At 44.7% G+C, this 27243-nt stretch overlaps 3 protein-coding genes, 1 long non-coding RNA gene and 1 pseudogene across 4 annotated transcripts; 3 read left to right on the top strand and 2 right to left on the bottom strand.

Annotated features, from left to right (window-relative positions):
- Positions 1 to 7865: 7865 nt before the first annotated feature.
- Positions 7866 to 14904, bottom strand: LOC136456127 (rust resistance kinase Lr10-like). The gene is made up of 3 exons (XM_066455911.1): positions 14093 to 14904; positions 12059 to 12082; positions 7866 to 11883 (listed from the first exon to the last, which is right to left on the bottom strand). The coding sequence occupies exons 1-3, from the start codon at positions 14892 to 14894 to the stop codon at positions 10838 to 10840; spliced, it is 1872 nt and encodes a 623-aa protein (XP_066312008.1). The 5' UTR covers positions 14895 to 14904; the 3' UTR covers positions 7866 to 10837.
- A 1155-nt stretch (positions 14905 to 16059) lies between these two features.
- Positions 16060 to 18683, top strand: LOC136456126 (rust resistance kinase Lr10-like). Its single transcript, XM_066455910.1, has 3 exons — positions 16060 to 16956; positions 17092 to 17264; positions 17367 to 18683. Exons 1-3 carry the CDS (start codon positions 16190 to 16192, stop codon positions 18455 to 18457), a joined length of 2031 nt encoding a protein of 676 aa, XP_066312007.1. The 5' UTR covers positions 16060 to 16189; the 3' UTR covers positions 18458 to 18683.
- A 2668-nt stretch (positions 18684 to 21351) lies between these two features.
- Positions 21352 to 22444, bottom strand: LOC136456130 (uncharacterized). Its single transcript, XR_010759352.1, has 3 exons — positions 22150 to 22444; positions 21602 to 21958; positions 21352 to 21444 (listed from the first exon to the last, which is right to left on the bottom strand). It is a non-coding gene; the product is annotated as an uncharacterized lncRNA (long non-coding RNA).
- A 672-nt stretch (positions 22445 to 23116) lies between these two features.
- On the top strand, positions 23117 to 26334 carry LOC136456129 (uncharacterized). The gene is made up of 5 exons (XM_066455913.1): positions 23117 to 23134; positions 23375 to 24482; positions 25216 to 25344; positions 25693 to 25722; positions 25965 to 26334. Exons 2-3 carry the CDS (start codon positions 23692 to 23694, stop codon positions 25262 to 25264), a joined length of 840 nt encoding a protein of 279 aa, XP_066312010.1. The 5' UTR covers positions 23117 to 23134; positions 23375 to 23691; the 3' UTR covers positions 25265 to 25344; positions 25693 to 25722; positions 25965 to 26334.
- On the top strand, positions 25718 to 27046 carry LOC136460687 (rust resistance kinase Lr10-like; annotated as a pseudogene).
- Positions 27047 to 27243: the final 197 nt, after the last annotated feature.

Raw genomic sequence — 27243 nt, 5'->3', positions numbered from 1 at the left:
AGAGCACGCCAATCATTGATTGTTACGAACAACAATGCTTGCAGGTCAAAGTGCTCCTGTTTGTGCTCATCCCACACACGTACACCTGGTCTGTTCCACAAAAGTAGAAGTTCTTCAACTAGTGGCCTCAGGTACACATCGATGTCGTTGCCAGGTTGCCTTGGGCCTTGGATGAGCACTGGCATCATAATAAACTTACGCTTCATGCATAACCAGGGAGGAAGGTTATAGATACATAGAGTAATAGGCCAAGTGCTATGATTACTACTCTGCTCCCGAAAGGATTCATACCATCTGTACTTAAAGAAAACCTTAAGTTTCTTACGTCATTTGCAAACTTCGGGAATTCTCTATCGATTGCTCTCCACTGGGACCCATCAGCAGGGTGTCTCAACATATTGTCTACCTTACGGTCTTCTTTGTGCCATCGCAACAACTTTGCATGGTCTTTATTTCTGAACAAACGTTTCAAGCATGGTATTATAGGAGCATACCACATAATCTTGGCAAGGATTTTTTTCATGGGACATTCGCCCTCAACATCACTAGGGTCATCTCGCCTGATCTTATACCGCGATGCATGATATACTGGGCATGCATCTAACTTCTCGTACTCCTCACCACGGTAGAAGATGCAGTCATTAGGACATGCATGTATCTTCTGGATTTCTAATCCCAAAGGGCAGACTACCTGTTTTGCTTCATACCTAGTGGCAGGCAATTCATTATCCTTCGGAAGCATCTTCTTTTGGATTTTCAGTAACTCCCCAAATCCCTTGTTAGATACACCATTCTTTGCCTTCCATTACAACAATTCTAGTGTGGTACCCAATTTTTTCTGCCCCGCATCACAAGTTAGGTATAGCAATTTCTTGTGATCCTCTAGCATGCGCTCGAGCTTGATCTTCTCCTTTTGACTTTCGCATTCTCTTTGTGCGTCACGAATGGCCTGACCAAGATCATCAGTGGGCTCATCTTCTGCCCCTACCTCTTCTTCAGCTTCCCCCATTGCAGTATCATTGAAGGCACCATATTCAGTAATTATGTCATCATCGTCCCATTGTTCTTCTTCACCTTCTTCCATTACAACCCCGGTTTCTCCGTGTTTCGTCCAACAAATATAGTTTGGCTTGAAACCCGACTTTAACAAGTGTGAATGAAGACTCTTTGAGCTAGCATATTCCTTCAAATTCTTACATATGGCACATGGGCAGCATATGAAACCATCACGTTTGTTTGCCTCAGCCACACGTAAGAAAGAATGCACACCCTCAATGAACTCTTGGGAGCGGCGATCAGCATTGTACATCCAATGCCGGCTCATCTGCATTACATGACATACAAATCATATTAAAACCTAGAACATAATTAGTTAATTATACGACATGCATGCCACCACACAAGGTATTAATTTATGAAAGTCTCGCTACAATGTAGATAATCCCAACTACCACTAAAAAAACTAAAGCTAAAATGCACTTCAGCAGCATAAGGATTTCGCGACCAATCCCAACTAAAACAGACAGATCATGCGTTTGTTCAACATCTATGGGCTTCTTCCACAGGATCACTGCCTCATCAGCCGCCGTAGCCGCCTGTGCAAGAGAGTTTTGCACGTGTTCAACATACTCTTCCTCTCAGTACCAGCATGAACATCCAGTGCCATCCCACTGAAATTAAAACAAAAAATTAGAACTTTAATCACAATCATCATGAAAATAAGTATAAATTAACCATAATCATCAAATGCGATAAAATAACTCACATTGCGATCCGGACACTTGTAGAAGATACGGCCCTTGTTGGGACACTCCTTCCTCACCCGATACTCCATCATAATCTTCTCCTCACACTTGCCGCATGCAATGAGAGGGAGGTCCGGCCTCAGTCGCTTTGGAACCCGATGAGAGGCCGAGGACCCGGAAGCAGCTATCATCTACTCTCTATACTCATTTTCAATATAATATAAATTTCTCATTTTATAAACAAATAAAATTAAAAAAAACTCTAAAATTCTATATATCTCTAAACCATGAAGTGTGCTATGCATGTTAGAAATGAAAGCTGAATACTAGTTTTGAATAACTACTTTAACCTTCCTTCATCCAAATATGCAAACTTTAAAGTGATTTTGAGCTTAAATGGCTTACAAATAAAAAAAATCCACCATAAAAAACCACATATATCTAGTCCATAAAATAAGATATGCTACTGATGAAACATAAGAGTATAAAGTTGGTAACCTTTAGAACCGAAGAATCGATGGAGGAATCGAAGAAATCTTGTGATCACCGGCGATGAGGAAGAAGAGAGGCCGGCAATGAAGCAAGAACACTGATGTCGAAGTGGCTTGGGCTCGGGGAGGAAGAAGGGGTATATAGGAGGGGACCTTAGTCCCGGTTAGAGACACCAACCGGAACTAAAGGTCTCTTTCTAATCTCGGACGGAGCCTTCAGCCGGGAGTAGACTTTTACTCCCGGTTGGAGATACCAACTGGAAGTAAAAGTTAACCTTTAGTCTCGGTTGGTAGCTCCAACCGGGACTAAAGGTCCCCTGCAGCAAAAGCCTGTCGCAGTAGCCGTTGGGCAGGGACTTTTAGTCCCGGTTTGAGCTGCAAACCGGAACTAAAGGTCTCTCTAGTCCCGGGCGCGAAAAATAGCGAGACTAAAGCTAAATTTCGAAGTGGATCAAAAGTCGTTTCTCTACTGGTGAGATGGTTCTCAATTTTCTCCGTAGGCATGAGAGGACTAATGAAAATTATACTTGTATGTAATAATGCCACAAATTGTGAACCCAACTAACCATACAAAATCAAAATAAGCAATACAAGGTAATATTTTTATAACTTCAGACCTGAATGAGAAGTTTATGCAGAGGCAATAAATCTGGAAACCATTTTATAATAATATCAACCATTTGAATTTCCTTGCTCGTAGAAACACCTAAAAAGAGGCAGTGCCATGAACCATTTGAAACCTCTTGGTTTAGTGGCTTAGCTCCAAACAAACAAGGTAATGTCCAAAGGTACAGTTTGTTAGTGCCTAAAACTATGTATGGCAAGATGCAAACATAAAGATGAAGCAGGCATACTTTTTAAAAAACCGTTACGATGCATGCAACATATTTTAGTGCCAACACGGATAAGCAATCGTTTTGAGAAGATGTTGCTTGTTGCCTTTAGGTTATCCAGATAATTCTTCTGACAAAAAAGTAGCACCGTTCTGCAATTACATGATAAATCAGCCAAAGGTAAAATCATAAATGCTTAGCACCCTTGTGCAATGGAGTACATGATAAATCCGCCGAAGGTGAAATCACACATGCTCAAGTGGTAGCTCCTCAGCAGAGAAAAGCTTTCGTTCTTTTGTTCTGCCGGCATGCACGTAGATAAAAACGAAAAGTCAATAGCTAATTGTTAAGATTCTTGGAGGAATAACAATAAATTTTCAAGGATATTTCTACAATGCATGATGATACAATTACATTGCCCAAATATTAGCTGTGGGGATAGTTCACGTAAACCTGTATTTTGATTTCAAGAATCTTGATATTGTTGGATAATGAACTCACCATGCAAATGACTAACAGGTGACTTTTGAACCCCACCTGGCGCTTTGTTGGCAGCTAATTTCAACGAGTGAAAGCTTAAGTCATCGATTCTTTCATTCCTACAATGCAAACAGATGTTTTATTCAGCCAAAAACCGGTAGCATCAAAGGACCAGTATCTAAGTTTTCATGTTAATTAAATTCACTAAATCCTATAATTTGTTAAAAGCTACTGCTTTCATGCTAGCAGCTGTAAAGAACATGTACGTCGGACCTGCTATTCATGACGCTTCTGCAAAATTCTGTCTTCAGCATAATCTATTAGTCTATGAGAATCGGAGTTTGGCCGCGGAAGCAAACTTAGGTGCATGCTCTCATCTCTCCATGACAATTCTTAGCATAGTGATGGTCAGAGAAATTCTGAACAGTATCAAACAGCTTGAACTGCGTATATTTCTTTGCATTCTCATCTGTAGTATTTGATTTAGGTGGCTCCTTGGCTTCTTCCTTGCATTGGGTGCAATTTTCTGCAGCCATGGTAATGTTCTTCTTCTTGGATTTGTTGTGGTTCTGGTTCTGGTATTTGCAGAGAACTATTTGAGCTGTAACCAACTTGATCTCTGGAAGAACCCTGTAAAACAGTGGTTAGTCAGGAATTATACCAAGCAAAACAATAAAAGAAGATTGTATATTTAATTAGTCGTGTGGACTCAATGCCAATGAGTAGTACAAAAATCTGACAAACGCATAAAAATATGAATACGACAAACGCACAAATGCATTCTCCAAAGAGAGGGAAAAGAAACCCCTCCACCTGACGCGCCGTCGGATTGCGGCGGTGACGGGCGAGGAGGCCGGCGTACTCGGTGTCCATGTCGCCGTTGGCGTCTGGCGTCACGGTCGGTGAGCCGCCGCACGATCGCCTTGCTCAGGGTCGGAAGAGAAGCTTGCACGGCTGATTCGCTAACGATTTATGGCCTGCATAATCGATAGTTCAGGTGGCCTCATTTTGTCTGACAAACGGTCGTCGTCATCGTCCACCACGCACAGGTGGCTGGTGCGGTGGTGCCACGGTCATCCGGTTGGCTCGCACAGGTGGCTGGTGCCATGGTCATGCAGTTGGCTCCATCTGATGTTATTGACGCCAACCAAAATAGAATTAATTAATCTTTTTGATGACCGATGACCGCTGCAACTGGTAGAAGCAAGGCAATTAGGCATACTTGAGGAAGTAGACAAGTAGTAGCCGGGAGGGAGCATTGTGTTGTCAAGGATCCTTTGCCGGACTTTGTCAGCGAATGGCGTCAAAAGCATCTCGGCGACGTCGCGGGTCAGGTTCAGGAAGTCGGGGTCGCCAAGGTCCATCCGGCGGATGGCTAGCATTTGCTTGATCGCTTCTATGATCCGAGCGCTGGGTTGCGACACGTCTCCTCGGCCGCCAGCACCCTCCCCGGCGCGAACACACGGCGTGCAGGTCGGGGTACGCGAGCATGCCGTCCTCGCTCTCCATGAGCGCGCGGGCCATGTACGCGACCACCTCGTAGCCGTCGTGGGCGAGGCTGATCGCCGGTGCGACGGGCATAAGCCAGAGGCTAGGGTTTGCGAGTCTGCCTATAGAAGGGAAGCCGGCCACCAGTATATCAAGTCGAGGCTAGAGACCGCAGGAGGGTACGGCGGGTGGTAGGTGTGGAGGACGGTGAGAAAAAAAATCCAATGTAAACATCGGGCAAGAGAGAAACAGGCGTAAATTTTTATCACCTTGTTCGTTTGATGGTTCATGTGGTTTATAAGCTGACTAGTGCTGTTTTATTGTGAGAGAAAAATATTATATTATGGCTGATAAGCATGACTGATACGATCAAGCGAACAGGACATATAAGTTTTTTGGTTGGATCCGTTTGTCAAATCACGGTGGATGATTTAGATGCGTTGGATCTGATTTTAATACAGATATGAGATATAAGAATTAAGGCGGGTAGGAATATAAATGTCCATGCAGCCCGAGGCACAACGGCACGCCACGAAACCCGCTTTTTTGTCCGACACGAGCACGGCCCGGCCCGACAGCGGCCCGCCACCCCCTCTCCCCCACGGGCCAAGGCGATGGCCCAGCTGCTCTCCGCCTTCCCCTCTTCCCCATGGCCCAAGGCGACGGCCCAGCTGTTCTCCGCCTCCCCTTCGTATATAAGCGGCGCTGGCTCCCTCTCCCCTCCCTCACCAAACCCTAAATCATTCAGTCATCTTATTCCCCACCCAGGCACCTACCCGCGCCGCTCCGCCCTCTCGAGTCGCTCTCGCTCTCGCCTCGTCGTCTCTGGTGACCTCCCCCGACTCCAGTGATCTCGATTCGATCCGCCTACCGCCGTCGAGCTGCTCCCCTCTCTCTCTCTCCCCTCGATCCCTCTAGATCTTGGTGATTATGTGAGTTCTTGTTACTGTCTTTCCTCCACCGCCGCACGCCGTTCTTGCTAACGGTGTGTCGTCTTGTCTTGGGGGCCGTCGCCTTCTCCGGCACCGGGCTCCGGTTGCGCAGGTAAACCTTAACCCTAACCCTAACCCTCTTCTTCCATCTTCATCTGTCTGACTGTTTCTGATTCTGTCTGTTTCTTTTCCTCCTTCATCTCTTTGCGCAGGTCAATAGCCGATGCTTCGTCCTCTAGCTGTGGCATAGAGCGAGCAAGGCGGCCACTCGCACCGTTGAGGAACGGGGCTGGAGAGGCCATGGCTGAAGACGACGGCGTCTTTCCACCAGGCCTGGCCCCCGAGGGCGAGAACGACGACGACACCCGTGATGACGTTGCTGCGTTGTTCGGTATCGATCTCGGAGACGGCTATGCTCCGATCGATCTGGACGACGGCGGTGGTGAAGGGGCGACGACGACTGGGACCACGGTCGGCTCCACCAGCTCTACTTCATCTGTTGCTGGTACTGGTACCTCTGTTGGTAAGCGTAAATCTATTGTGTGGACTGATTTTGATGAGACATATGAGACTGTGAATGGAGTTAAGATTTGCACTAAAGCTATCTGTAAAATGTATAAGAGTACTTTGTCTGCTAGATCTAGTGCTGGTATATCTTGAGAGTTGAGACTTGAGACTTGAGAGTTGAGAGTGTGATTTGTAACTGTAATCTGTATCTGTTTTCTGTGAGACTTGAGACATTTGAACATGTTTAAGACTTAATTAAGGGTTGTGCTGCACTTTTTTTTCTCTTTCTAGGTTTTCTCACAAGAGTGAGTTTTACCTAGAAAGGTTTTTAATAAGGCAACATTGCACAAACAGCTCAGTTATCATAATTGTCTCTCTTGTGTCCTTTGTTTTGTTGGATTTGGTCATTTGAAGTTGAGTTTAGTTTTGATTTTGTGAATGTGAAATTTGGTAAGTGATCTGATTGAGTGATCGTGAATGTGAACTTAGAAGTTGTAATCTGTGAACTTAGAACTTATAATCTGTGCTTGTGATCTGATTGAGAATGTCATATTTGCTAAGTGTTGTATGAGATGAATTTTTTGAGGTGATTTAAGGGGACCAGGCTAGGGGCTGGCACAGCCCGCAGAATTGGACGTGCTCAACCGGCCGACACGGCCCGACTACCGGCCCATAAGGCCGTGCCTAGGCCGTAGAGTAAGCACGGTGCATGATTCGGCACGGCCCGAACCCCAACGGGTCAGGTCTAGCCCAGGCCCGGACCGGCCCGATGGCCATATATAAGTAGGAAACGTAAAGATGAGAGACTATTTTCAATTCTTTCGCTCTTATACATATATATATACACGGAGATTTATATATAATATTGCTATTTTAGAGCGTCGGCGGAGCTCCGCCCAACTCCATCGAGGATGTGGTGAGAGTAAATTTTTCTCCGTCCGTAAACCAAATAGACCTAAACAGGTTGTCGTAGCCGTAAATCTTCCGCACGCTATTTAGGGGGTGTTTGTTACTACAGACAAATTTTAGTCCCTGTTCCATCGGATGTTTGACACATGCATGAAGTATTAAATATAGACGAAAAAAATAACTAATTGCACAGATTGTGGCTAATTTGCGAGACGAATTTTTTAAGCCTAATTAGTCTATGATTTGACAATGTTGTGCTACAGTAAATATATGCTAATGACGGATTAATTAGGCTTAATAAATTCGTCTCGTAAATTAGTCTCCATCTATGTATTTAGTTCTATAATTAACTCATATTTAGTTCTCCTAAATAGTATCTGTCCGATGTGACATGGACTAAAATTTAGTTATAGAACCACAAACACCTATTTAATCCGTCGTTTCCTATTTCTCTCTCCTTTCCCTCGTTTGAGATCGAGAGGCTGTTCGTTAGGTTGTGACTTCGGCTGTTGCTGCCGCGCCCTCCCTTCAACGGCGGGCTTCCCCATCCGGCCATAGTGACGGCGTCCCTCCCCAATCGGCGGCGCCGGACCCCCTCCCCATGTCGTGGCGGCGCCGGACCCAACCTTCCCGGCGACGCGGTGGCCTCTCCACCTTCCCGACGAACCCACCTCGTGCGGATGCGGCCCGGCGGCGGTGCGGCTCGCCCCGCGTGCACGACGCTCCCCGTCGGCGACGCGGCCCAGCTCGCTCGGATGGCGGCGCCTGGTGCTCCCCTCGCGGATCCGCCACAACGCGTAGCGCCCCCATCCCACCACCGGCGGCGGTCCGGCGGCGGTAGCGCCCCCTTCCTCTCCGGCCGCGATTCTGTCCTCCCCCACCACCAACGGCGGTGGCCCTTTCCTCGGCAACGACGGTGGTGGTGGCATCCCTCGCCTCGGCTATGGCGACCTCTTCCCTCTTTACGGCGGCAGCGGCTGTACTCTCTACGGCCAACAGCGGTGGCGGCGGCCTGCACACCTTCCGCGGTGGCGGCAACGGCGGCCATACCTTCAACGCCGACCCAGGTTGCAGCGTCCACAACTTCAACGGCGGCGTCACCTCCCCCACCAGCATCTCCGCTCCCAGGGTCCACAACCCTGGCGCCGCGCGGTATCCCATCCTCGACTGATGGCGGTGCCCTCCCTTTCCCAGCCTGCAGCGTCACCCTCTTCCCCCCGGCAGCGCCTCCCTTCCTCCCCATCGCTTCCTCCCCCGGCAGCGGCGTGCATGGGGCCTCTTCCGTCTTCCGAACAAAGGATCTATGACTGCAATGCCTCTCGTGCTCCTACACCCAGGTACGTATGTTCTCGTTCATTCCATTGTCTTTTTCGGTGATCGATGCTCTGTTGCGCTTGTGTTTTTCCCTATTCCCAGGAACGCTCAAGATTAGTAGTATTTAGTAGTAACTGCTTGTGTTTTAGTAATAACCAAATACTTCATGGGAAAACATGGCATTAGTAGTATTGATAGATTTGTCATACCAGTATGATACATGGTGTTCGAGCTATTTACTTTGTATTAGTAGTATTAGTAGTATGGTTGCTGATACTGCATTTTACGTCTGTCATGTTTTAGTATGTTATTATGATGATGCATTGTATCATACTGAGACCTATTTAGTTTAAACAATGTTCCTTGTTCCACAATGCAGGGCATAGTATTATTTAGCGTTTATTAGTAGTAATTGTCAATATTTTCTTAAATGGTTAGATCTTAAATGGTCAGCCAGAGTTACTTCATTTTCCTATTCATGCATGTTATGTTCGAGTTCTGACACTTAAACCAGCTGCAACTCAGTCTGTCAGTCCGGGCACTTGCTTGTTCTGCTAGGCAGGAGTTTTATGGGCGTTAGTGGAAAACTAGAAACAAGATGGTGGAGAACAAGCTGGTGGGAGAAGGTGACAGTGGAAGGTGGCGCTTAAGGAGAAGGAATCAAACAGGTGGATAGGATCCTAACGGTGTTGGGACAGTTAGCTGTGATCCCTTTTGAGATGTTAGTTACTCTACTTTGTTTCCACGGCGGTGGATGGGTGTGCTTCGTAGAGGACTAGAGATTGCTTTTAAGGAGACTTTGCTTTTAATCTGGTTGAGGTAGGAGTCGAGTCCACAAGGCTGGTGCCGTTTTGCTTCATTGTGAGAAGCCATAAACTCCAGTACTATGTTATAACCTTTCGATAGAAGTCTTTGTCTAATGAGAAAAATACCGTGATTACCTGGGCAAAAGTCTTCATTCCACTTGTAATTGGAAGAACTGTACCACTAAATAAAAGCGACTGATTGTTACGAGGAATCACATCAGACAGAATGGTGACAATGCAAAATTTCAGTCCACCAACAATAAGATTGAGTTAATTAATTATTGGTGGCACTGCTGTTAATTTTTCTATGTAGTTTATGTATGGACACAAACCTAGCAAATACAACTCAGATTCTTTGGTAGGCAAATTCAAATCCGTTGTCAGATTTTCTAATCAGTCTGAATTCTTCGACCGGCACACCTACAATCTTTGATGTGCTCTGCAAGGACTGGATCTTTCTTTGTTACTGGGCTGGCTCATTTTTAGCCCAAGCGGCCAAGCCCAATCCACTTTGGTAGAACGGGAGCTCCAATACCCACATCTTCTACCCACCGACTGGTGCTCAGGCAGCGGCCCCCGTCGAGCAGCGATCTCATCATGCAGTCAACCAATGCTGAAACTCACCAAGCTTTCAATAGGAAATTTCATGTGCTTCTTGCGCGGTTGCGCCTTTGTCGCCTCCATGCCATTCTACACTGTGATGCCCTGGCTCGCTCACCGGTCTCTTTGCTCCTGCAACGGACGCTAGCGGCAGCTTAGTGATTCGAGATCCAGAATCCTCCATGGCAATGGCAAAGGTAACGAGTTACTATTACCTTTTTCCTTTTGTCTTGTTATTGCTTTGCAAAATCTCAAGTAATAGATGTGCTCAGACCCATGCCCACCCATGACCTATCCATTAGCATCGTAGATCATTAGGAATTTTTGTCCAGCTTATTTTGAATTTTTATCTCTACTTATTTTGATTTTTTGTCTCATTGAGTTGGAAAAAGAATGTGTACTACAGAAAGGGCAGAATAGGATGGAACTAAATCATGGCAAGATCATTAGGAATTGAAGCAACAGGACTCTTTAAACTATTACACACAAGCCAAGTCCACTTTAAATTTGATGCGTTGCAGATAAGTAGCACTACATGGTGACAAGCCGACAAGTTACTATTAATTCATCAGATACAGATACGGTGGAAAAACTCAAATACATTTTCATGCAGGCACTATGGACTACTCTACAACACAGCAGGAGCTAAGTTTGTCTCGAATATTCAGTACATTATGACAATGTATTCTCCAATATATTTTTTATGACACTGGATGACTTTCAGAATTCAGATTAGACGAAAGGCTTTGGGGGCATCTGCAGATTCTCCAACCTCCCTGTTAACATGTTCACCACTTTTGTCATTGAGGGTCGATTTTTTGGGTTCCACTGAATGCACCATAGGGCCACCATGGCTAGCTGTCTCACCTTTTCTTTCTCTCCTCCAGTCATTTCCCTAGAAAGTACCAAGCCCTGCCCAGTGATTACTCTCTCAAAGATCCACTCTGGGAGGTAAACTTCATTTTGGCTATCAACGCTTGGGTTTGAGTTCCTCCTTCCACTTACCATTTCTAACACCAGCATGCCAAAACTGTAAACATCCGACTTGTAGGATACCCCACCAAAATTCAGAGAGTATAACTCTGGTGCAATATATCCCATAGTGCCTCTTGCTGCTGTCAAGGTAACGATGCTTTGATCTCTTGCACACAGTTTTGCTAGGCCAAAGTCTGAGATCTTTGGATTGAAGTTAAAGTCTAGCAAGATGTTGTGCGGTTTGATGTCAAAGTGGAGGATGCGTTTATTGCATCCTTGATGTAGGTATTCCATTCCTCGAGCAATACCTAAAGCAATATCTATCATTTTCTTTGGCACTAGTAGTTCCTGGAAAATACTAGAATCACGTGAGAATATATATTTTTCCAGTGACTCATTAGGCATGTATTCATAAATAAGGGCACGCCTTGTTCCTTCAGAGCAAAAACCCAGGAGACGCACAATATTTGCATGGTGGATTAGTCCTATGGTTGCAACTTCATTGATGAATTCTTCTCCCTCTCCTGTAGAGTTCTCTAGCATTTTGACTGCCACAGGCACTCCATTTGGTAGCTTGCCTTTGTATACACTCCCAAATCCACCCTGGCCTACTTTTTCCTTAAATCGCCTTGTTATCTTAACTTCAGAGAAACTGTACCTTGTGGGTTTTGATGTGCCATATGTCTTGAGAAACATTTCGACCTTCAAGTGTATCTCCTCATTATATCTTGTCTTAAGTGAAAGATAGAGTCCAGTGGCCACAATCGACAGAAGAACCACTATTGTGGCAACTGATGATGTAGCTGGCAAGCAGAGAACAGGAAATCATTAACTGTGTCTCGATAGGAAGGCACCACTTGGTGTTGTTAATGGTTCTGGGATAATGTTAAGAGCCATAGTTGAGAAAGATAAGAATTTATGTGTAATGAATATCCCTTTTTATTTTGGATAAAAGGAATGTTTGATTAGCAGCAGTACCTGCAATTACCTTGACATGTGAACCTGCGAACAGCAAACAAGAAAAATAAGTCTCTATCGATGGTTTAGTATGAAATGATGATTTGTTGAGAATGAAAAGGTAAGATCCAATACTTTAGTACAATTAGCTGCATGATGTGACCCCACGTACAGCATGTACAATAAAAGTTCTGTTTTTTTAAGAATCAACATGCTGTATTTGCATGGATATAATGTAAAAGAGTAATGCTCCTTACATGTTTCTAAGCATGTTTGATCACAAGCAAGGTTCCTTGAGAGAAAATGCAAATATCAGAGGCAAGTTTGTGGTGCCATCTCTGGTGATTAACCAGGTTGTACCGTTTTGCCCCAGCCAACTGTAAGCTGCATCCAGCATGCAATCTCTCTTCAGAACTACCTGGTTTGCTACAGACAACCAATTTCACATTGGTTCTTTATTCATTTGCTTTATGCAGTGTCTGTTCTTTTCTGCTATTATCCCTTCCATTGCCCACCTTATAGGCAGTTATTATCTTGCTAGCATACCACTTTGTGCTTTCGTTGCATTCACTTTCAGCAGTATTACACATCAATTTGTTTTCTCAAGTGTTTCTGTCGATTTTCTTTCTTCAGACAAATTACCCCTTCAAATTCATCTCCCTTTTTCAGGAGCACACATCAGTGAAATTTGCAGCTATTTTGGTTGCAGCCTCTACTAGACTACTACTGCTGCTCTAGCATACGGACAAGGAAGGATGTCTGCTAGGATCTTGGATGATGCAAATATATAATCTCAATGTCAGGATGATAAAGCAAAGGTGATAGACCCAAACAATCCTAACTCAGTTGCCAAGTAACATGTGTTCTGAACTCCCAGCCTAGATAAATTCCATTTATCTGGTAATTTCAATAGTATATGTTGTATTGGAGGTGTTGCTTTGCTTTTATTTTATCTCAGTTATGCATTTTTTTATCCTTATGAAAATGCTCAACAATAGTACAGTAAATTTTGCATGTAAAAGTTTTTGCCACCAATTGTATATGAAAGCAATGATAGGAGCTCTGCCTTTCAATTATGAAGAAAGCAAATAGAGTTAATTACAAGAGTGTCAAAGGGGCACCTGATAGGCTCCCCAGCCTGCCAGTACACAAGAGAAGAGATAGAGTGCCAAGAAGCAGAAATGGTAAGGCCTTTACAAAGTCCAAGCAAATGCTATCCTTCTCAATGCTAAATCCTCTTAGACTTTATTAGTAACCTGTTGCTCCGTTTGGAGCTCATTGTTAAAAATTCTTATGTTTCACTCTTTCCAGACGTTCCACCAAGTGTTACAAGTGCTTTTTTGGTCTTTGGGTATGGTCCTCACCGTAGCTTACCACCATTTAGCTATGGTGTCAAAATTTTAGTGTAAAATCTGTTGGGCTGCACTGAATTGCTCCCGGTCCGAAAAACCTTCCGCACTTCTTGAGCTTACGGGCAGTGCAAGGGAAGATGAGGCGATCATGTGAATTGCCATTATCCTCTATTCTAGTCATCTAATTTTGAAACTGCATTGTCATAATTATCACATAGTTACAAGTGTGTTCTGTATTTATTTTTCATTCTGCTTTACCAATTTAATTCCTTATTTGTTTCCCCTTCCATTAATTAATTATTTGAAACATCGTTATATGGGTATTGTTGGCAGTAGTGCCCAACGTACTACATGTAGTGAAGGGTTAGGGTGTTCAAATGCTTGTAAAAATGGGTCTGACTACTTGTATATCAAGTGCATGTTTATAATTTATCTCTTTTGTGATTTTGATTAGATTGGTTGGCATTAGTTTGCTTGGGTGAGGCTCCCCAACAAATGAGCTGCAGTACTACTCTGTAAAATAAGCTGACAATTATCTACGAAACATCAAAGAATTGCATAGTAGCATTTGAATAGACGTAAATGAATAATGTAAGGAGTTGTAATGTAAGAAACGATAGGACTATGTGGTGCTCCTTAAAAAAAAAGAAAAAAAAAGATTGAACCATGTGGCTGTATGGTTTTGTCCAATTAGAGATAATACCGTGATTCATGCAGAAGGTTTGATTCCTGTCTGGTCTGAACCCACAGCGTCGCCCACCTCGTTCACACAGTGTGCAGTTGTTTATGATGCCACTGCCATCAACACTTCTATAATAATACCAATCGATCGTTGTCGACCCTGAGAAATTCAGTGTTGTTTCTGCTCGCTCCTTGAATGTTGAATCGTCATTGTGAGTGTACATCATGAGAAAGTAGGTATCAGGCACAACCTTGCAATCTAATGGAAGCACAGACATGGATGCAGAACCATCCACCAAATAGGAGAAGTGGGATGCGCTGCCAAGGCACGAGATTGGTCCGAAGATGTAATTAGCAGCAAGATTACTTGGTGTGAACTCTCTTAAGCAGCTTACTATCGTTGCATATCCAAGATCGCTTAGCAGTGAGCAGGGGTCCGGGTGCTCACATTTGATAATGCTGCGAGGTAGGGACGCGGACATGAGCTTCTGCTTGCAGGTGGAAGACGAGTCTTCCACACGCGGGGCGATCGTGAGGGTACCACTCTTGTAGTCTATGGCGGTTACTTTGTACTGCATAACGGCTGCTGGGAGAACCAGAATGGTGTCGTCGCCGGAGCATCCTAGCTTCATATACGGTGCTCCGCATAATGATGAGGTATTGCTGGATTCGAGCCGGAAAGGGTACCTGATCTCCGGACCATGTTTGCTGCACCGAGATGGTGGGCAGTTGCTGAAGAAGTCGGCATCAGCCCAAGCCATGGCCCCGTACACTCCATCTATGAGAAGACACAACAGCAGGGCTATTACATGAAATTCAGTCATCTCTCTCTTTTTGTTTGTTTCTTTTTGCAGCAGAGCTATGAAACAAGAGCATGCGGAAGAGGATCGGAGGAAGTTGTGGAGTAGTGGTTATGTCGATGTGGAGTGGAGGACGTCCAACTCAAACTCATAACTGTAGTAACTGAGAGAAGGAAGAAGAGGTTGTGCAGTGGTGTTATTAATTGTCAGAAAATTATTATCAGAAAATTGTCATCATCGTCTGGTCATCCACATTATTATCGTTCTCGATATGAAAGGGTACCTGATCTCTGGACCATGTTTGCTGAACAGACATGCCGGACACAGCAGCAGAGCTATGATAAGAAATCCACTCAAGCTTCCATATCAATAGTAACTGAGAAAAAGAGGAAGACGTGGAAGTTTTTAAATAAGTCTGTGCAGTTAAATTAGTAAAGACAATTGTATGGCTGAGGAGAAATTCCAAGTTTCCATACAGCCCACTGTTTTCTCGTGGAAAGAAGACCACCAGTCAAAAAGTGCGGTGATGCATGTTATTTGACTTGGAGAGTATCTGGTCCAAGTCAAAAACGCATCCCAGTCATGTCAGGCCTGCTGTTCTCAATCAAATAACTAAGGCCCTCCGCAATGTTCTCAATCAAATAACCTTCTCTCTCCCTTCCAGGCATCACTCTCTTCGCTGCAGCTACCAATGCCAACTTTCAAAGATTCTAGAGCGGAGCAAGTAGAGGCAGCGCTGCGTGGGAACTTAAAAACAATATTTCTTGTGTTCTGTGAGAGGAGAGCATATGTTGGTGTCAGATGAAAGCCAATAGGCAGCACCCGTACCGTCGCATGACAGAAGATAGCATCGGTGTTAACTCTTTTACACACTGCAGCTATGAGAAACGATGCTTGTTTTCCTGCAGTCGGACCCACTTATTTTTCTGGCTCTACTTCACACTGGGGAAGGCCTAAGCGACCTTCTCAGCCTGTCCATAACCAGTTATGTCGATGAGGAGGAAGTCCGCCAAGGACTCTGATTGAAAACTTGTTGCCGTGCTCTAGGGAGTCGAGTGCGACTGTAGAGTTAACACAAGCCAGTCCTGTCTCATCAACATTAAATAACTGTGGAAAAAAAGAAGCCCTTCCCTTTGGAAGAGGATTATTGGTTGGACTTGGAAAATATTTTGGTCCAAGTCAAGCAGCATCACAATCATGCAGGGCCAGCCTCTGGTAACTTAGTACATTATTGGCTTATCTATAATTAGGCTATCTTCATCACTCCTAACTTCCTAAGCTAGTAGCTAGCTTGCTGCATCCTTCACCGGAACTCTCTCATGGCGAACTCGTGTGCTGCATTTCTTCATCCTTCTGCTATCTGGCAAGCTTTACTTGTCTTTATTTCTGTGACTGCAGTTCTTGCTGCAGATGCTGGGGGCCAAGATCAGTGTCCTCATTTCTCCTGTGGTGATCTTCACAACATATCCAACCCTTTCCGTAGGCCAGGCGATCCACCTGAGTGCGGTGTAAAAGCATACGAGCTGGTCTGTATCCACGGCAAATCCACAATTCGCATCAACACGGGGACATATTTTGTCACCAGCATCAACTATACCGATCAGTCCTTCTGGGTTGTGGATGCCAACTTGGATATGCACAGCAGCTGCCCTCTTCCTCGCTGGGATCAGCTTCCTTACACTTATGAGGGATCGTACTGGACAAGTGGTTTGCATTCCCATTCTGATTTAGGCACTGATTATACCAATAATTGGGCATGCTTCATTAATTGTTCAAAGTCAATAACAAATAGTAGCAGGTACAAGCCCGTCAATTGCCTGAGTGCGAACAATTCCTTTGTTTATGTCATGGTTAGTCATTATTATTACAGTGGTTGCCCAGTCAGCTCTCTTGAACCTTCTTGTGGATACTTAGCCATGATCCCCTTTGTTGATAGAGGTAGCTGGCGTACGGAGTACCCGTTAGAGAATGCCAGTTATACAAATATCATAGAATATGTAAGGAAGGGATTTTCCGTTCGATTTCCTCATGATCATTATTTTGATGCTTCTTGGATATTCAAAAGATGCCGAAATAATTCAACCAGGTGAGCCTGTGTTCTGCATCGAGTATGAAACCGATATATCTTGTTGTCCCGTTTCCTTTGTAATATATATCATATAGTTATCCAAAACTGTATGCTTCCTTCTTTAATTCCTTTCTTTATAACGGTGTCTTGCAGCTACTTCCATGAGCAATTATTTGGCACAAGCATCCTGAATTGGACCCGTGCTTTCTTCTGGAGTGAATCACATTTCGTACAATGTGTATACTCATATTATACCCCAAATCATATGTTCCAGTGGGTTGTGATAGCCATAGTGCCTGCTATAAGTGTGGCCAAGTTATATTTTGGTACGTGGGGTGGGCCTACCTCTTTCTAATCATATTAGCTATCGTTTTCATTAACCTGCCTATGTTGTCTAACTTTATATTTGTTTCAACTTTTTTATGTAGTATTATGCAGGCTTGTACTCCCAGCACTGGTAGTATTCACATTCCTTGCCTACAAGTACTGGAAAACAAGGATAACGATTGATGCAGTCGAGAAGTTCCTCCAGATGCAACAAATGTTTGGTCCGATTAGGTTTGCCTACACGGACATCACTGCAATCACTAACCATTTTAGAGACATGCTAGGTCAAGGAGGATATGGATCCGTATACAAGGGTGTGCTACTCCTAGGCGATGTGCATGTAGCCATCAAGATGCTGGGAGGCTCCAACTGCAATGGGGACGAGTTCATCAGCGAGGTCTCCACCATCGGTAGGATCCACCACGTCAATGTGGTTCGTCTTGTGGGCTTCTGTGCAGAGAAAATGAGGAGGGCACTGGTCTATGAGTACATGCCCAATGGTTCTCTTGACAAGTACATATTCTCAGCTGAGAGAAGTTTCTCTTGGGATAAGCTCAATGAAATTGCTTTGGGCATTGCAAGGGGAATCAACTATTTGCATCTGGGTTGTGATATGCAGATCCTTCACTTTGACATCAAGCCACACAACATCCTTCTTGACAGCAATTTTGTTCCAAAAGTTGCAGACTTTGGCCTCGCCAAGTTGTACCCGAGAGACAAGAGCTTTGTGCCAGCGAGCGCCATGCGGGGAACTATTGGGTACATAGCTCCTGAAATGGTATCTCGTAGCTTTGGTGCCATATCAAGCAAATCTGATGTTTATAGCTTTGGTATGCTACTGTTGGAGATGGCTGGAGGGCGAAGGAATGCAGACCAAAATGCAGCCAACTCTAGTCGAGCATACTACCCTGCTTGGGTTTATGACCGTCTAGCCGCACAAGAAGTTGGTGAGATATCTGTTGTGGCGGACATGCATGAGTTGGAGAGGAAGTTGTGCATTGTTGGGCTACGTTGCATTCAGATGAAGCCGCAGGATCGTCCGACCATGAGTGAAGCTATAGATATGCTTGAGTGTGGCACTGATGGCCTGCAAATGCCTTCTAGGCCATTCTTCTGCGATGATCATATGGTTGATACAGATTCTTACCATTTCATGTCAGAGCTGAATGCAATCGAGGAGGAAGATGATTGAAATATTTACATATCTTTGTGCTTAGGTAGTAGATAAGGTGAGCAAACAATAGCTTGTGAAACCTGAGATAGACCGTTATGTGTATCCTGTTAAGCATTTTCATGATAGTCCAAAAAGTTTTATGGTACATGGTTTTCTGATTCCTGTAAACGTTTATGAGAAAACATGTATAGCTTAAGATGGAGTTTGATTGACAGCTGTTTTTTCTGATAAGAAGATTGGCAAATGTTATATCATGTTTGGATGTAATATTTTTCCAGAAAGCAAGACGTGTGTTTTTCTGATAAGAAGATTGGCAAATTGTATTTGCCTGAGATTGGGATGGTTACTGGAAAATGCAGTGAACCAGCAACAGAGTAGAAGCATAGTTGGTGATTTGTGAATGGCTGAATTCTGAATATGCCGGCTTCATCCATGCCAATAATTACAGTGTTAGACAGAAGGTGGAGACCAGAGAGGTGTCCATGCCATATTTGATTCTTGTGGTGAAGCTTGAAATGAATGTGGAATTGTAGCAGCAGCAGCAATTACATTGATGAGAATATGTTTTATTGCGGTTGACTTTGCTCAATGGTATACAAAGCCAGTAATATAAATTGTCGTCCTATGTGCCATCTAATCTATAGAATTGTAATAGAAACCGAAACAATGTTGTTAAAAGGAAACATAATTTAATCTTAAATTGTCAGCCAGAGTTACTCCATTTTCCTATTAAACTTCTTGCATGTTGTGTTCTGACACTTAGACCACTTGCAACTCAGTTCGTCAGTCCAGGGCAACTGCAGACTACTGAAACTACTTGAAAAAGGCCAAGTAGTTTCCGTCTAATCTCCATCTGCTATGCATGATGTGTTCTGTTAGGCAATAGTTTTATGGGCGTTAGACCGTTAGTGGAAAAACTAGAAATAAGATGGTCGAGGACCCAATTACCCAAGGCGACAGTGGAAGGTGGCACTCAAGGAGAAGGAATCAAAGAGGTAGGAGTCGAGTATGCTTCGTTAGATCATGTTAAGCTTTCGCTAGGACTAGGAAGTTTCATGTTGAGTGTTTTCTTTAATCTGGTTGAGGTAGGAGTCGAGTCCGCATGACTAGTGCTGTTTTGCTTTACTCTGAGAGCTGGTAACCCCAACATAAACTCTTACTATGTTAAGCTTTCGATAGAAGCTGGACAAAAGTCTTTTTGTCTAATGATGGAAAAGGTCACCTTGACTACCTGGGTAAAAATCTTGGTTCTACTTATAATTGGCAATACTGTACCACTAAAATCTCTGCACCTGATTGCCATGACGAATCATGCATATCCACGGAATGACAGAATGGTGATAACACATATTGCAGTCTACCAACAATAAGACTAAGTTAATTAATTATAGGTGGTACTGCTGTTAACTTTTATTTATATTTTGTTTATACTAGTGGCCATGCACGTGCGGCACATGCGTGTCTCTATGACAAGACATATTCGTATCTAAAAACGTGATGGTAATTGCTCCTATGACACCAAGGATCGAGCACTACAAATGCGTGCCGCACACATTTATGGTTATAATAATAGTCAATGATATATTACATTATTATATATATTATTACAAACAATATATATATTAGCTAACCCAAATATTAGCTGGATACAAATATAGCGTAACAGTACTCTTAAATAAAAATGCCTTATTCTCCTCATAGTAAGCACTGCTCTCCCCTGGAATCTCCATAGACTTACATAACTCCATCACAAGTACCTCCATTGTAGTTTTTGGCTTTTTGCATTATGATTGTAGTCCAGGTAAACAAACCAGTCATTGTTCAGGTATTCCTATTGGTCCGTGACGCCTTGGAGCTGAAACATGTACACAGGAGAAAAACTTTATCAGAAGCATCAATGACATGAAAAAAGTTATATTTTCTTGTATGAAGCCAGTATGAAAAATGACTAACTAAATATGCAAAAATGATGGTTATCCTAACCATGCTATGTGGTTCCTGACTTGTATCCACTTAGTTTTTATTCCGATAACACCAATAGATGGTTCTCAATTTTCTCCGTAGGCATGACAGGCCTAATGAAAATTATACTTGTATGTAATAATGCCACAAATTGTGAACCCAACTAACCATACAAAATCAAAATAAGCAATACAAGGTAATATTTTTATAACTTCAGACCTGAATGAGAAGTTTATGCAGAGGCAATAATTCTGGAAACCATTTTATAATAATATCAACCATTTGAGTTTCCTTGCTCGTAGAAACACCTAAAAAGAGGCACTGCCTCTTCAGCCATGAACCATTTGAAACCTCTTGGTTTAGTGGCTTAGCTCCAAACAAACAAGGTAATGTCCAAAGGTACAGTTTGTTAGTGCCTAAAACTATGTATGGCAAGATGCAAACATAAAGATGAAGCAGGCATACTTTTTAAAAAACCGTGACGATGCATGAAACATATTTTAGTGCCAACACGGATAAGCAATCGTTTTGAGAAGATGTTGCTTGTTGCCTTGAGCTTATCCTGATAAATCATCTGACAAAAAAGTAGCACCGTTCTGCAATTACATGATAAATCAGCCAAAGGTAAAATCATAAATGCTTAGCACCCTTGTGCAATGGAGTACATGATAAATCCACCGAAGGTGAAATCACAGATGCTCAAGTGGTAGCTCCTCAGCAGAGAAAAGCTTTCGTTCTTCTGTTCTGCCGGCACGCACGTAGATAAAAACGAAAAGTCAATAGCTAATTGTTAAGATTCTTGGAGGAATAACAATAAATTTTCAAGGATATTTCTACAATGCATGATGATACAATTACATTGCCCAAATATTAGCTGTGGGGATAGTTCACGTAAACCTGTATTTTCATTTCAAGAATCTTGATATTGTTGGATAATGAACTCACCATGCAGATGACTAACAGGTGACTTTTGAACCCCACCTGGCGCTTTGTTGGCAGCTAATTTCAACGAGTGAAAGCTTAAGTCATCGATTCTTTCATTCCTACAATGCAAACAGATGTTTTATTCAGCCAAAAACCTGTAGCAGCAAAGGACCAGTATCTAAGTTTTCATGTTAATTAAATTCACTAAATCCTATAATTTGTTAAAAGCTACTACTGCTTTCATGCTAGCAGCTGTAAAGAACATGTACGTCGGACCTGCTATTCATGACTCTTCTGCAAAATTCTGTCTTCAGCATAATCTATTAGTCTATGAGAATCGGAGTTTGGCCGCGGAAGCAAACTTAGGTGCATGCTCTCATCTCTCCATGACAATTCTTAGCATAGTGATGGTCAGAGAAATTCTGAACAGTATCAAATAGCTTGAACTGCGTATATTTATTTGCATTCTCATCTGTAGTATTTGATGTAGGTGGCTCCTTGGCTTCTTCCTTGCATTGGGTGCAATTTTCTGCAGCCATGGTAATGTTCTTCTTCTTGGATTTGTTGTGGTTCTGGTTCTGGTATTTGCAGAGAACTATTTGAGCTGTAACCAACTTGATGGCTGGAAGAACACTGTAAAACAGTGGTTAGTCAGTAATTATACCAAGCAAAACAATAAAAGAAGATCGTATATTTAATTAGTCGTGTGGACTCAATGCCAATGAGTAGTACAAAAATCTCAATAGGACAAACGCACGAAAATATGAATACCACAAACGCACAAATGCATTCTCCAAAGAGAGAGGGAAAAGAAAACCCTCCACCTGACGCGCCGTCGGATTGCGGCGGTGACCGGCGAGGGGGCCGGCGTACTCGGTGTCCATGTCGCCGTCGGCGTCTGGCGTCACGGTCGGTGAGCCGCCGCACGATCGCCTTGCTCAGGGTCGGAAGAGAAGCTTGCACGGCTGATTCGCTAACGATTTATGGCCTGCATAATCGATAGTTCAGGTGGCCTCATTTTGTCTGGCAAACGGTCGTCGTCATCGTCCACCACGCACAGGTGGCTGGTGCGGTGGTGCCACGGTCATCCGGTTGGCTCGCACAGGTGGCTGGTGCCATGGTCATGCAGTTGGCTCCATCTGATGTCATTGACGCCAACCAAAATAGAATTAATTAATCTTTTTGATGACCGATGACCGCTGCAACTGGTAGAAGCAAGGCAATTAGGCATACTTGAGGAAGTAGACAAGTAGTAGCCGGGAGGGAGCATCGTGTTGTCAAGGATCCTTTGCCGGACTTTGTCAGCGAATGGCATCAACAGCATCTCTGCGACGTCGCGGGTCAGGTTCAGGAAGTCGGGGTCGCCAAGGTCCATCCGGCGGATGGCTAGCATGTGCTTGATCGCTTCTATGATCCGAGCGTCGGGTTGCGACACGTCTCCTCGGCCGCCAGCACCCTCCCCGGCGAGAACACACGGCGCGCAGGTCAGGGTACGCGAGCATGCCGTCCTCGCTCTCCATGAGCGCGCGGGCCATGTACGCGACCACCTCGTAGCCGTCGCGGGCGAGGCTGATCGCCGGTGCGACGGGCATAAGCCGGCCACCAGTATATCAAGTCGAGGCTAGAGATCGCAGGTGGGTACGGCTGGTGGGAGGTGTGGAGGACGGTGAGAAAAAAAAAATCCAACGTAAACATCGGGCAGGAGAGAAACACGCTAAACGTTTATAAGTTTTTCGGTTGGATCCGTTTGTCACAGCATGAGATATAAGATATGAGATATAAGAATTAAGGTGGGTAGGAAACATAAAGGTGAGAAGCTATTTTTAATTTTTTTCGCTCTTTTATATATATATATATTGCCATATATATATATATATATTGCTATTTTAGAGCGCCGGCGGAGGTCCGCCCAACTCCGACGAGGATGTCGTTGGAGTAAATTTTCCTCCGTCCGTAAACCAAAGTAGACCGTAAACAGCCGTAAATCTCCCGCACGCTATTTAATCCGCCGTTTCTTTTTCTCTCTCCTTTCCCTCATTTGGGATCCAGATCGGCGGAGCTCCCAAGGCGAATGCGGGCGGCGGCGCTCCCTCCCTCTCACCTCCGGCGTCGTTCCCTGCCCCTCACTTCCGGCGGCGTCACGGGCCACGGGGTGCTCTCCCCCGAGCGTCGACGGCCCCCGTTCCTTCCCACAAGCGGTGGCGGTCCCCGGCCCCTCCCTCGACCGGCGGCCGGACTGGCATGGTCGATGGGCCCCAACGGCGGCGGCGGCTGTTGCTGCCGCGCCCTCCCCTCAACGGCGGGCTTCCCCATCCGGCCATAGTGACGGCGTCCCTCCCCAATCGGCGGCGCCGGACCCCCTCCCCATGTCGTGGCGGCGCCGGACCCAACCTTCCCGGCGACGCGGTGGCCTCTCCTCCTTCCCGACGAACCCACCTCGTGCGGATGCGGCCCGGCGGCGGTGCGGCTCGCCCCGCGTGCACGACGCTCCCCGTCGGCGACGCGGCCCAGCTCGCTCGGATGGCGGCGCCCGGTGCTCCCCTCGCGGATCCGCCACAACGCGTCTCCCTTCCCCCACCGACGGCGGCGGTAGCGCCCCCATCCCACCACCGGCGGCGGTAGCGCCCCCTTCCTCTCCGGCCGCGATTCTGTCCTCCCCCACCACCCCTTTCCTCGGCAACGACGGCGGCCCCTTCCTCAGACAACGACGACGGCCCCTTCCTCAGACAACGACGGCGGTGGTGGCATCCCTCGCCTCGGCTATGGCGACCTCTTCCCTCTTTACGGCGGCAGCGGCTGTACTCTCTACGGCCAACAGCGGTGGCGGCGGCCTGCACACCTTCCGCGGCGGCGGCAACGGCGGCCATACCTTCAACGCCGACCCAGGTTGCAGCGTCCACAACTTCAACGGCGGCGTCACCTCCCCCACCAGCATCTCCGCTCCCAGGGTCCACAACCCTGGCGCCGCGCGGTATCCCATCCTCGACTGGTGGCGGTGCCCTCCCTTTCCCAGCCTGCAGCGTCACCCTGGTCCCCCCGGCAGCGCCTCCCTTCCTCCCCATCGCTTCCTCCCCCGGCAGCGGCGTCCATGGGGCCTCTTTCCGTCTTCCGAACAAAGGATCTATGACTGCAATGCCTCTCGTGCTACTACACCCAGGTACGTATGTTCTCGTTCGTTCCATTGTCTTTTTCGGTGATCGATGCTCTGTTGCGCTTGTGTTTTTCCCTATTCCCAGGAACGCTCAAGATTAGTAGTATTTAGTAGTAACTGCTTGTGTTTTAGTAGTAACCAAATACTTCATAGGAAAACATGGCATTAGTAGTATTGATAGATTTGTCATACCAGTATGATACATGGTGTTCGAGCTATTTACTTTGTATTAGTAGTATTAGTAGTATGGTTGCTGATACTGCATTTTACGTCTGTCAGGTTTTAGTATGTTATTATGATGATGCATTGTATCATACTGAGACCTATTTAGTTTAAACAATGTTCCTTGTTCCACAATGCAGGGCATAGTATTATTTAGCGTTTATTAGTAGTAATTGTCAATATTTTCTTTTCACTATAATCATTTTACACCACACCTACTTTGCAGCACACACCATGTCTAGTAGTAATATTTATCGTTTATCATTTGTTAATAGTAATTTTAAATATTGTGTATTCACATAACTATCTTAACTATTGCAAACCTTTGTATCTGGTGGTACAAGCAAGGTGGTGTGGGAATGTTGACATTGGATTGATAATTTAAAGTAGAGATTTACTACTAGCTAGTGTCCCTATTATAAGACAATTACTTGTAGAGAAAGGAGCTCTACAAGAACATTACTACTATTAGAGACATGGACGCAGTAGAATAATTTTCAGAGTGTTTCTCTTTCAGGAGAGGCCGGAGGGGACCCATCGCCGCTGCCATCGATGGGATGGGGTGACCATCATGGCTGGAGGTGAAGAGGGAGCGCAGCGACCTGCTTCTCGCTATCAAATATACATATCCGTTCACGTATTAGTGGTAATGCTATTACTTTTTGAGAGATAAAAGTCCCTCCTACTACCTATACTACAACTAAACCATTTTATTTTGCGGGATCTTAGTTGGCTACTTGTTGCGTTTTGAACCTAATATTTTGATACTATGCTTCTACCTATTTCAATTGAAATGTACTACCTTGAATGTTCATGCATGGAGCAAATCACGATGGATAGCATATTTCTGTTCAAATCTGCTTAAACATGCTACCAGGAAATGGTGGGCATTGGTTGTAAATTCTATACTTGATGATACATGATGCTGCCCGTTTAGCTGCATACCTATGTACTTTGGTGAAACATTTCCTGAAAGCTTTTCATTGTTATGTAGGCTGGTTCTGATGTACAAGGCGCCGATGAGGTATGCAGCATGTTGTGCTCTAATGAACACTATAGCAGACTAAAGTAGTGCAATCACTTCCTGTTTCAAACAATTAGTAGCAACTGATTCAAACAAGTATTAGTGCCTGAATTCATATAATTACTCCTACAGCTGCTGTTGCTATTACTACTGTTGCTGCTGCTACTCTTAGTATGCTCTAAAAATCCATAACTGCAAGCTTAGCTAACCTATCTATCCGTTTCTCCCCGATTCATCAACAGGTCCTGTAGCTTGCTGGGGACGCTGTGAGGGACAAGAAGATCCGCGTCATGCCCGCCACATCCAGCTTGCCATGCTTAACGAGGAGCTAACCAATCTGCTGGATCATGCCACCATTGCGAACACCAATCAGTAGTGTCATGCCAATGCTTAGCTGATTGTGTCCTTTGTTGTCTGGTTTGCTGGTGAAAGTGCTTGTAATTTGTAGTGTCATGTACCACGGTAAATAAAATACCACGGTAGTAAATCCTAAACTGGCAACCAACTAGCTACTCTCATCCTGTCATTTTAATCACTGCCAAGAGCAAGTGATTTTGTAATATGATTCTGTGCAGAAGTGATGATTTTGTAATTACTACAAAAATTATGTGATCTGGTTTGTGTATTTGCAGCAACAATCGGGACAAGTTCATCAGCGAGGTCTCCACAATTGGTAGGATCCACCACGTTAACGTGGTTCGTCTTGTGGGCTTCTGTTCTGAGGAAATGAGGAGGGCACTGGTCTATGAGTACATGTCCAATGGTTCTCTTGACAAGTACATATTCTCCGCTGAAAGAAGTTTCTCTTGGGATAAGCTCAACAAGATTGCTTTGGGCATTGCAAGGGGAATCAACTACCTGCATCAGGGTTGCGATATGTAGATCCTTCACTTTGACATCAAGCCGCACAACATCCTTCTTGACATCAATTTTGTTCCAAAAGTTGCCAACTTTGGCCTCACCAAGTTGTACCCGAGAGACAAGAGCTTTGTGCCAGCGAGCGCCATGCGGGGAACTATTCGGTACACAGCTCCTGAAATGGTATCTCGTAGCTTTGGTGCCATATCAATCAAATCCGATGTTTATAGCTTTGGTATGGTACTGCTGGAGATGGCAGAGAGTTGGAAAGGAACTGTGCATTGTTGGGCTACGGTGCATTCAGATGAAGCCTTAAGATCGTCCAATGATGAGTGAGGTTATAGAGATGCTTGAGTGTGGCACTGATGGCCTCCATATGCCTTCTAGGCCATTCTTCTGCGATGATCATATTGTTTCCCACCATTTCTCCTCAGAGCTCAATGCAATTGAGGAGGAAGATGATTGAATTGTTTACATATCTGTGCTCGGGTAGTAGACAGGGGAGAATTATGTATTTGGCACTGAAACAAATCGGTCTTTCATATTTGGCACTAGAAAATTTGAACTTCCTTAACTAGCACCAACTTGAAATTTTCTTTTATAAATGGCACTGCCGTCCATTTGATGCACTAACGGTGTCAAGTGACAGCTAAAATGACATGT

The sequence above is a fragment of the Miscanthus floridulus genome, chromosome 6 (genome assembly GCF_019320115.1).
Source record: "Miscanthus floridulus cultivar M001 chromosome 6, ASM1932011v1, whole genome shotgun sequence".
NCBI classification, from domain to species: Eukaryota; Viridiplantae; Streptophyta; class Magnoliopsida; order Poales; family Poaceae; genus Miscanthus; species Miscanthus floridulus.
The sequence above is the reverse complement of the archived record's forward strand: the minus strand, read 5'-3'. Positions and strand labels throughout refer to the sequence as shown.